The 12066-nt window shown below is 38.2% G+C and overlaps 1 protein-coding gene across 1 annotated transcript; it reads left to right on the forward strand.

Moving 5' to 3' along the window:
- Window positions 1-9188: 9188 nt before the first annotated feature.
- On the forward strand, window positions 9189-11590 carry LOC107038763. Its single transcript, XM_015258016.1, has 3 exons — window positions 9189-9243; window positions 9661-9874; window positions 11386-11590. Exons 1-3 carry the CDS (start codon window positions 9238-9240, stop codon window positions 11475-11477), a joined length of 312 nt encoding a protein of 103 aa, XP_015113502.1. The 5' UTR covers window positions 9189-9237; the 3' UTR covers window positions 11478-11590.
- Window positions 11591-12066: the final 476 nt, after the last annotated feature.

The raw sequence follows: 12066 nt of genomic DNA on the forward strand, positions 1-12066 counted from the left end.
TAATGTAAATTTACTAAATATCCAGTGTCCTGTACGAAGAGTGGGGGTGGGGCGGAAACATTTCATCAGGTTCTGTGTCTTTTTACAATGGCAGGGATTCGTATACGATTGGCAGAGGAGAAATACGATGAAGAGAGTTCTGACATATGTATGATCTGTGCATGTGGTGATGGAAAATTATGTAGTGGAGCTCAGGGTCGTCGGAAAATTCGAGAGGCTGCAGAACAGAGGAAGGATTCAGTTGTTGAGCGGTTGGCGAATGTCACTGATGAGAATTTCCTTTATCATAGAGCTTGTTATTTAAAGTATACATTGCAGAAGAATGTTAAAAAAACAGTGGATGCACTTGTGGAAAAGCGTCAGGGTTTAGACTGCAATGGAAATTTATCCGAATCAAATGCGAAACCTGTACCACGAAGAATAACGAGATCTCAACAGGTTTGGAATGGGAAAAATTATTGTGTTATTTGTAGCAAGGAGAAATACAAGGGTATTAAAAAAACTCTTGCCCTCTCTGAATCATCAAGAGTGGAAGATTTGTTGAGAATTGCAAAATTTTTCGATGATGATGTTTTTACACGCTTATCGAAATTTCCCACGATAGAAGAGATTGTGAGAGCAGACATATTCGATACCATAGAAATTGCATGAGGGGTGTACGAACAAAAATATGAGAGAAAAACTGACGAAGATCAAAGCACCTCACCAGAATTTTCTGATGCTGATGACGTTGACGGTTGTAACAATGATGATCATGATAATAGTCATGACAATATCAGCAACGATGACAATGATAATCATGATAATAGTATTGAGAATAATAATCACGACAACATCAATGGAGAATCTTTGGAAAAACCTCGATTATCTCACTATAACCCAGATTTGAAGAGAGTGGCAATATCTCAATGGCTTGATGAGTGGATGCCACGTTTGGAAGCCAGTGAAGCAACAATTGAATTCCATCTTCTACGAGCATTTTATCACACGCATATTCAACTCATGTGTCTGAATGAAACTCCCGCAATCCTCGACCCCCGACAATTTCGATACGAGGAGCAAAGAGGGCGCTTGAAGCCCACCGTTGTAAAAGAACTTTACCCCCCGACACATGATTTAATCCCCAATTGTACGGATATTAGATGACGAAAAGATGGTTGCAATTGTGGGAGCAGAAAACAGCCGTGTATTCCATTTTGCAAATGTCAGGTTGATGGAACATGTAAGAATCCTTACAATAAATAAAATGAAAAAAAAACGAATACTCTTCGATGCTGACTTAACCCATGATGAACCTTACTCACCCCGTAATGAGCCAGCGTCAGAGCTCGGCGTACAGGAGGCCCCGCGGCGCGCTCTCCAAACGCTTATTCAGCCATAACGCCGTTAAAAATTGAGTTATTTGAATAAATAAAGAAAAGAATTTTGTGTGTCTTAAAGAAACGAACAACTTTTGTTCGAAAAATTTTTCTGTAGCTCCCATAGATACGTCGTTATGATGTTTTAAACAATTAAATTGTTAATAACAATGGCAAGGGCAACGCAGATCGGAAGCTACTGGTCATATTCGTGTTCTACGCCCCAAAATTAGTAAATAACGACTAAGTACTCATGGGGACCTCGATTTTGGGATAAAACCATAGCCAGCGTATGCACTAATAGGGGAAAAGTGCCCCAAACATTTTTTGTGTAGAATTTTGAGCTCTACAATTTTGTATACCACGTTTTTGGACGTACAGCACGTTATTCACGAGTTATTTCGAAAAAACGGTTTTCAGGGGTAGTTTTTTGGCTTTTTCAACCCCCGCACAAACTTGGGGAACCTTAAACATCCGCCATTAGTTTCATACGCCAAAATCACAAATTCCATCAAAAATGGAGCCTGTATCGCAAACATTCGTATGTTAGACCTTCGTTCATTGGACTATTGCTACGCAGGAAAACATACCGGAAATTATAAGATTAATTTTGAAGGTCGAGGGGGTATTCGGAGGATTATTTTTTTGCATTCTGATTTCGGCCAATCGGAGTGCGGTGTTCGGGGTTACGTGGTATCTTACACGAAAATCGGACAAAAGCGTGGGTAACAATTCATGAGCCACTGCGAAATTATCGCTCTGATAATTCACCTGTAGCCAGGGGAATTATCAAAATGAAACTGACGTGAAGGTGTCACGTGACTCCGAATACCGCACTCTGATTAGTTGCAAACAGAATGGAAAAAATCGTATAATTTCCCTCATGTTTTCCTGGGCAGCAACGATCGGCAACAATCAGCAAGTTTCGTACTGAAATCCCGATATCAATATATGAAACTTTCCCCTCTCGTTGTTACACAACAAAACAATCGGGAAATTTTCCGATAATTTTGACGGTCTTGAGCTCTTTTAATCGATAATTAAAAATATGTTATATCAATTTATAGCTGGAAGACCAGGTCGGTCAACACGAAATAAAATCCCTGCTCGATACGAAGATGGGATTGATGAAGCATTTTTTAATGAGGCTTTGATGTCACCACAAGCGAAGAGAAGGAAAACAGATCGTGCCACTGTAGCTCTTAAAATAAGTTGATAAAAATGGAAAAATCTAATAGACGTTGTTTGAAGGAAAAAAGGAATTGTAGAATAACCGACATTTATATTGGAATCGCTTGTTTTTAGCAATTCCACGTCAAATTCGAAAGTTAGAAAACCGTGTTTGAGATTGTCTTTATCGTTTATTCCTGACGAAAATACGACACCAGGCCCTCATGGGATTTTCAGAGCATTTAAATATTTTTTCCCCATTATTATTTTTTCAAACATTAATATTATTTCTTCTCGATTATGATTCATTCACACAAAGACTGCAACAACTAAAGATTTCATCCTTTCAAGCCATATTTTGTTGATCCTTTTGATTAATTGAAAAAGCGTTAAAATGACCGTAATTAATGTCACACGGGGAGAAAAATAAAATAACAATTACTCCGCTTTTATAGAAAATTTATCATATAGCACGAAAATTTTGTTGCACTTTGACAGTCCATTAAAAATCCTTGAGCTGTGGACAAATTTGTGATGATCTGTATACAAATTGAACTGCGAAGAAGTAAAAAATGTTATGCCAATAGAAAAAAACTACCGTGTTGCTATGACAAATTATGAATTTAGCATATGAAACATCATGTAAAAAACTCAAATCAAGTAAATACTTCACTTTAAAAAAAGTCCAAGTATAACGAAAAGGGTCACTGTTTTTCGATACTTTCGATAACTGCGAATGTTTTTCCTTTAAGTTCTCTGACACGGGTACAAAAACTTCAAATTATTCTCAATCCTACGTAATCTGAAAAATACCTAACAGACGATATCTACTCAAATTAATTCATCATCGAGGGCTCTCGGATCCGAATGTCGTCTGATTCGCCGTTTACAATGGAAATATTGACATACGGGTAAAGGCTCTTTACTAATCTGCGGTTTGATCAGTATGACCATGTAGCACGGTAAAATTTGTCCACGTCAGATGTTGCGCCATAGTAATTTTTGATGAATCTAATAAATAAATTCTGAGCAACCTCACAATTTAAAAAATCACCGCAGACATAACAAGATTGTCAACAACCAAACAAATTTCATCTCACAATTCATTAATATTTGTTATTGGGTAAACAATTTTTATTTTCACCGTGCTGCAAAATAAAATTTCAGGTTCTGCTCGGTAATATTTCTTTAAGGTATTTCAATTATTCTTAATTATTTATCAATTCTGTATCGCAATTAATTCATTTATCGAAAAATGATCATTTTTGTCATATTTTTCCCTCTGGGTAGCAGCTTTAATTTTTGCTTCGGTTATAGTTCACTCTCAGACGTTGCCGCCCGAAAACCTGTAGAATACCCGATTCCACTAAACGAGTAACTTTCCGCGGTCCCGCGCTCCTCAACAATTTGTTGAAATGAAAATATTACCGCTTTTTATGTGTACATTTCGAACACAACAGCGTGCGAAAAGTTGACCGCGAGTGGGAAACCGCACTCGAGCCTTAGATAAGGGGATCAGGGGAGGGCGGGCAACTACGAATAAGCAACTAGCGACAGTCTTCTGTATTCCACGATTCACTTTGTTTTTCTATCTGCTACTACCATTAGAGGACCAGTTGCCGGGCGAGTAAGGATTCTCCACACATCAATATATGTAGTCAATTGTATTATTTGCACCGAATATGATGTCTGAAGGGTCCTAGGCCAGCCATGCCGGTGGTCTGATAGAAAAATATTTATTTTCCTAAAAAAAGTTTACGAATTTAGACATAATTGAAAACAACGTATAATAACCCCAAGATCGAGTTTCCAGGCATGTCACGAGGGCACCGAATACCACTATGACCGTGTTTTTTCGGAAGACGCGAATGCAGTTTCCGGGCATGATATATTAAAATGATCTAATATGCAAAAAATTCAGAGAATCAAGAGTAGTAAGTCGAATAAGGAATGGTCAAGCGGAAAACCAACAAAGAAAATGATCAAATGAGCAACGGTGAAACGAGAAATAGTTCAAATCAATAGTTGAGTCGAACAAGAATGGCTGACGATTGACTCTGCGAGGAATGACATTTTCGATCGAGCTTATTTCCTTCAAATAAATTTCCCATTTGTTATGCCACTGTAGGAGCAGAAAAGCCAGTAAATTATTGCACAAACAATGACATTCTCACACAAGATAATTTGCTTTGCCTTCAGTAGCCCGCCTTCGTCGCCACTTTTCGCTTCTTGATCATTTATTTTTATGACTGTAAAGGGAATAGAAGAGAGAAAGCTTTGAGGTTATTCTATTGAAAAATATCCGCCCGGTATCTCCTCACACTCGGTATTCAGGGGGCTCAGTAGCCGCATTCGCCATTTTCGCAAAAAAAAAATTTTTCCATGGTATTTCCATTGCTCGTATACTCTACATTCATTATTTACCAAATAAAAATATATGAAAATGAATTTTATACTCTGTAGTTGCAGTTCAATCCTCACGCCGCATGGAAAAATTTTTACATTTGCGCGTTACAAGTGGCTTAAATGACGGTCTCACCATATACACGCTCACATTAACTATCTTTTGAATATTCTTCGTAGCTCGAAAAGATATCAGTAAATAGCGAGATTTATACGGAAATCATTTAGCCACAAAATCCAGGAAAACAAGTCTACGTTGAGGACCGTTGCTGTGTTATTAACGTTAAATTATTTCTTCCAACAAAAACCATGGAGACAAATACAATTACTACTATTACTATACTTTCACAAATGGTTCGTAATCTTGATTCTTCATTGCTAATGTGGCAAAATGTGTTATGAGATTTCCCTTATAAAACCAAATTGAAAAAAATTCAACTTCCGAGGAATTCTTACTGTTTAGCAAACACTGACTTCGCGATCATGGGTTTAAACATAGACAAATAGAGTGTAATTCCTGTTATTTTCAACCGCGTTGGATTATCTTTACGTGTATGGAAATAAATATTCAATTACTCATTATGAAATTCAATTTTTTTCTTTAGTCACTCAAACTATGAAGATGGAAATGGAAAAATTATTTTTTTGTCGATATATAATGGCCCGGTAAAAATAAACAAATCCAGTGGAATACTTTATAAAATATTCTTTATTAGCACGAGGAAGGCACGTATTTAGTAGAGGAGAGTTGTGGAAAGAGGAACTATTACCACAAAGCAAAAACTCTAACACAGAAAATCGGGAATGAAAAACAAAATGAAAGACTCACCAGGACACAGTTCTTACAATTTCAACACACATTCAACATTAAACCGATTCCAAGTACGGAGTACAACTGATCATCAATTAATCCTTTTCTTAGGATTACCCAGTAAACAGTGATCCGAAAGTTTGCCATAAAGAAGGCTATTTTGCCGATAAATTGCGGCAAATTGTCGAGTTTTGCTGTCTGGGTATTTTCTCTAGTATGTCATAAATATTCGTCATATAGTTTTATAATGAGGAATGGAGAATTGGTTCTCAAATATGCCAATACTATTTATATTATTATAAATAATTTAATTAACAAAGCGCGCATATCACGGAAACGGTAATAGATATGGAGAAAAGTTTCCAACAAGAGATGTATGAAATATGCAAATGAATATTTTTTATTTTATATAACCCTTTTCTCTAAGTACGATAGATGAAGAGTTATTGGGGGTGGGATAGCGAATTAGCCCTTGCTCGGGGTATTAGTGCGCTCTGAAGCATTTATCCTCAACCGCCATGAATTTAGATGGTTAACATAACAAATGTTCAAATGACAATGAATTTCACATGCTGTAGCTCGTCAACCCTGAAATTAATACTATCCACACCCTCACCTATTTCTACCAAAAAAATTGGGTATACGCAGAAACTACGACGATTTATTGACTCACCTGGGAACCCAGATTATGAATATCATAGTTGGTTGTGCGTCACGCATATGCATTAGTGGGATTTTCAGCCCATGTACTATTTATCCGAAAACATCGCGAAGACAATCACAAATCCTTTTTTTCCAATTTCGAATTGGATGTGCAATTTATCATAGTCGAAATGAATTACGCTTTTTTCAATCATAACTTTTTACTTATCACTTATCACAATAATTATCGGTTTAATGTTTATCTGATGGTGGATTTTTCAATAGAAAATGAGCCAAAAGATCCCCAGCTTTTTTACACAAAGTTAATCGCTGTTCCACTACTCGATGAACTCAAAATACGAACTGTAATGTTGTCACAATATCGGTACAATGAACCTCACAGCGCTATCTATCCGGAAACCAATCTTGTAATTATCATATTGCATGCCGAAATTTGGAGCAAAAACTGGAACATCTCCGTTACATTTTCAAAGATGGCGTGAAAATTGCAGCGATATGTTGTTAAAATTTCCTTATAACCGTTTTTATTTTTTAGGGGAAAATCGCTCATTGGAAACCAATTGGAATGCATCGATGCAGCGAAACGCTCAGTAAAATCCATGATGACTCACAGGTATCGTATAAATCCTAAAGTTGAAAAAAAAATTTCTTTCCATGTCCTTTTCTTGCATGCATCTTGAAAATAAAATAATTCGTCAGTTAATTTGGAAAAGTTGGTCCATGTTCATTCATTTTCAAGAGCTGATAAAGAATGAGTTGATTATTTATCATTAACACTCGGCTGGTCGCGCCGTAGGCGCTGTGCCGCAATGCTTTTCGGAGAGCAGCGTTGCCACGCTCTCGCAGCCTGCTTTGGCGCGCTCAAGACAAATATTGAGCTGCAAAATGATTACCGTTTACGTTGCCAATTTCTAGTTGGCACCTAACCGCACTCAATATACGGGATTTCACATTCAAATAGATCATTTTTTTATTCATAATCATTGTTGGAAAACAAATGGGCATTTGAGGAATTAAAAATTTTTGTTGATAAATTCATGGTAGTTGGACATTTCAGTGTCTGAAAATAAAAATAATAACATCAACTTATCGGCCGCTACTCCCCACCTAGCTGCCGATCAGCTCACTCCCACCAATTGACCACTACTCGCATTGAAGCGGCAACGTCACCCGCAAAATTTTACCTACGAGTTCGGTCGCGCCGTGAGCACGGCGCCCGATTTCGGGGTCCGCCATCCATTAAAAATTATTTTTTCAACGGTGGAAATGAAATTTTGAAAAACTGATGACATATAAGCATTGTAGACAGTTGAAAGTAGGATGTCCCATTTTTTCAGTTTTTTCAGACGCATTTGTGAGATTTTATCACAAAAATATAAAAAAACGCGGCGCCGCGCTCATAGCGCGACTATCGGAGTGTTAACTAACTAATCAGTCAATTAAGCCACCAATTAGTTGATTATTACTGATTAAGTAATTCCAGATTTAATTTTGAGACTTTACAGCTCGAAGATTGCGATTTTTTAAATAAAATTCTTGACTAGGAACTCTATTATTAAATAGAATCAGCGTGAAAGAATGGAGGAATCACAGGGCTCATCTGACATTCGTGGTGAATCATCGCACCAAGCTTCAGTCTCAACTATGAACAAGCATTCCCTACCCACGTCTCCCTCTGATTGTGCTCGAGCATCCCCTCCACATCTTGTGGAATATTTGTTAAAAAATCCACCCACGTGCCTCTCAGATTCTCCTGAAGCACTGTGGGCTTATGTCAGACCAACCTTCAGAAGAGCTGGCCATGTCACTCCCTGATTCTTTCCGAGCGCTCTCTCCACCGACACATGCATGCCGGGGTCCGCTGGCCACATTAGCTCATGTAAGTATAGAAGAACTTACCATGACAGAAATAATTGAAAATGTATTCAAAAACTATATTGAAAAAACTGCCGTATCCATATAAAATTTCTATAGTAAACTGCAATCACTAATGTATCATTTCACTATTTTCTCGATGGCATTTCAGCATTTCTCATGGTTTAAATATTTACGTAAATCTTGCCTCCAAATATATGCCATTTTATTTCTCTGCTTTTACCAAATATTGCTGTGAAATTCTTGGTATTATCCTTGATTCCACCAGTACCGAATGAATGTTTTAATCGTAATGCGTGGAAACAACTTTTTTCCTCTACAGTGTGTTTTAAGAGTCACTTTTTCGCACAGTGTGATGTAAAATATTGTTTGATACAAGACGGCAATTTCAAACTCATGTGATTTGCAAATATCGCTCCCTTCAGTTTCCGTTAATTCCCGAGAGTTTAGAATTTTGTTGTTTAAAAAAAAAGTTCAAAAAATAAGTCAGGACCAACGGTACTTGACGCGTCTTCTCAACATAATTGTTCACGTAAGCGAAAATTTCTTTTAAATTGATCGATGAACACTTGTTGGTACGCTGGAAAAGATGAGTTTCCAAACCACGGCAAGTGAGAATGTCGATAATACAAATGATTATTACATAATTTAAAATGAATACTTGTCCGATACGCTCCTGCGTGTCTCGATGAAATTTCAGGATGGGTGCGTCACTTTTTTCATTTTGTTTGTGCTCTTTCTAATGTGACACCCAGCATTTACCTACTCATTTTTTTACACCTCATTGACATATAAGGCCTCAGAATGCATGTGTTTCCAAAGAATCGAGAAGCTAGAGAAGGACTTCCAGCGAATGTATCGCGAAATGGAATCACTGAAGACGGAGAAATCATCAACTCGCACAGAGGATCGCTCTAAGGATGTGATGAGTTCGAATGTGATTCATGAATTCTTTTAATGATCGTAAGTAGTATGATACCACTACTCATATTCCATATTTGATACCACTATTCAGACTATTAATACTTCACGTTTTCTACTGCTGTTCCCAATACTACTCCTATTATACGTATTTCAATAGTTACTAAAACAACTAACAACTAACAACTAACTGGTATTGTAACTAAAACAATTACTGTAATAATAATTTGAACTTGGTATCTGTTGCATTCAGACCTAAAATTATCCTGTAATTTGTGTATGTATGTATAGTTTTGTATTCGAAAACTGAAATTAAAAGGTACCTGCGACATCCAAATCTTTTAAAGAGTGAACAAATTTTACACACTGGAAAATTTGAAATGATTTCTTGCAGAGTCACCGTCAAATTACTATGGTTCCTTTGAGGAGAGAAAATTTAATATTTCCTTGGATTCACAGGTGATTATAACAACAGGAAATGGCGACAAGAAACGCTCGTTCAACCTCGATCCTGAATATTTTGAAAGAGCATGTGAGGCAGCTACGCTACCAGCAATGGTAAAAAATTTAGCCTTGGCCCTCATGCAGGTCCACGAACGCAGCACGGCTAAATTTCGTAACATAGACACCAAGGACAAAAATGCAATGACATCAGTACTAAAGGACGTAAGGAGTAAGTATTACGACTGCGATATTGGAATAGTTAAATAATGATATCGAGTGTCTTGGGAAGAAATTTTTAATCATCTTTCGATAGGTGGTTCAGTGAAATATTTCCATACCATCATCCAATTTTGCGTTCTTGTTGTACTTGTCGGAAAATGTTATACGAAAATTTGAAGTAGTTGTTCATGACAAAAGTTTTCATTTGTTCGACAATGCTTGCCCCCGCCCCCTTCCGACATTGAAGGGAATATAAAGGAAATGAAAGGTTGATTTTAACGATGTTCAGGTGCGATATAAAACTGCTCTGAAAAATCTCAAACTCTGAGAGTCTTTTATCTATAGCTTCTTAGTAGCTTTTTTCTTTCGCTATATTCCAGAGCAATCGCTCCTTTGACGTGCCAGTCTCCTCTGGTTCATTCCCGGAGGACGGATTTCCTGGTTTGGAATAGATTCACTCGTAAACAGAGTGGCAGGTAGTAAGAACCAGTAGTGCTATAACCGCCAGCTCCTGCACCACCTTAGAGGCGTCGGCTGCGCTGATGACGACGAAGTTCAGGACAGAAAACGATCCTCCCAGGAATCTGAATCTCTCTAGGCTATCACCCTCAATTGCTCGGTTCAATATAAGTAAATCATTCAGTGCTTGCAATTCCAGCAATGCTTCGCCTTCTCGATTCTGCCCCGAATTATCTGAGCGCCTCTCATAGTAGAAACTCATTTCTTACAGCAGATCACTATGGCATTGACTAGCCCCAATGTGCGCATTCCAATTGCCTATGGTCAGTTGAGTTATGTTGTTGTTGTAGATTGTGAGATTTTCCAGTGTTTTTCCCTCTGGAGATTGAAGTCCCTTTATCCGTCTTCCACAGTCGCATTCTGGTACATCGAGAGTATTGCTGCAGGATATTCTCACGGCGAATAGATTTCCCCCTCCAGCTTTCCATTTTGTCCTAACAGCCGGCTGCGTTGCCCACCTGAAATTCCTCAGGTACTGAGGAATTTCAGGTGGTTTTCCTCGTTTTTCTTCTGCAGGTGAGTTTTTTGTTACGATTAAATGGAATTGTTTCAAGAAATTTCTATGCTCCCAAAGTTCATGGGCACCGTCGATGTTCCACGACACAAGGCGGGTGAATGTGTCAAGCCGAAGGAAATTATTGTTAACTAGGTCGGTGCCGATACCGTGGACTTAGGCTAGACGAACTCCTCCTTAAATTTGACTCGTTTCTTCTTCCTGGGGTGCAAAGGGAGCTTATGAAGATCTATATTTCGTTTTCATTCCTTTTTCGGTGGTGCAGTACACAATCGAATACTTTCGACAGCTGAATTCCCTTGATATTGCTTTAAATTTTTCGAAAAATAATGAACAGTACGAAAAGAGTGGGGTACAGGGCTGATTCATCGTTTGAAGTCTCATTTTGAGATTTTCTCTATGAAGTTGACGGGGGGCATAACAGATTAGCACGGTATATAAAGATGTGTGATCAACAACTATATTCTCAATTTTTCCATTGACTTTAGAGATTAGCAGACTAGTGCTGAAGAAGGTCGACGCCGGCTGCTCCCGGAACCCGTTACTTATATTGTGCAGCATGGGGAAAACGTCGTGGTGAAAAACAGAAATGTGCAGCCCGATAAATTGACAAGCTCCGCTGAGGAAACACCGAACGAACGGATAAAAAATTTCACTGAAAGAGTGGATGAACCGGGAGTATTGAAGTCGTGGGTATCATATGGTCTTAAAAATTACCGAAAGACATTAATACACATGAGAATAAAAAGACTGATTATGAATAGTGATTTGCGTTTTACTTTTATTGAAAATACAGCATGCTCCCGAAAAAAGGTTAATAGAACCGTTTTCCCCCCGAAGGGAAGAGGCTTGACCCTTCGGAGATTACCTTGCGTATCCTAACCATGCAAAATGCCCAAAATGTCAGAAAATGGCTCCATCTGTGAGGGAATAGGGGAACCTGGATCCGAGTTTCAAGTGCGGCTAGTGACGGATGTCGTCATCCACAGATCAGTATTATCTCCGAAACATGAGGAATAGATAAAAGCCATTCCTCATGCTCCCGTTGGCGGCAAGGCCTTACTCGGGTCAAGCCTCGGCAAGACCTAAAATATACGTTTTCTTCCCTTCGGGGGGAAAACGGTTCTATTTTATGTCTGTGCCTTCGGCTTGACCCTTCGGAGAGATGT

The sequence above is a fragment of the Diachasma alloeum genome, unplaced genomic scaffold (assembly GCF_001412515.2).
Source record: "Diachasma alloeum isolate Michigan unplaced genomic scaffold, Dall2.0 Dall_scaffold_00288, whole genome shotgun sequence".
NCBI classification, from domain to species: domain Eukaryota; kingdom Metazoa; phylum Arthropoda; class Insecta; order Hymenoptera; family Braconidae; genus Diachasma; species Diachasma alloeum.

Bases quoted from the DNA above. Each gene is read 5' to 3' on its own strand.
- LOC107038763 (XM_015258016.1), top strand. The intron at 9,875-11,385 runs GTAAGTATTACG...CATTGACTTTAG, and splicing joins AGTACTAAAGGACGTAAGGA to AGATTAGCAGACTAGTGCTG.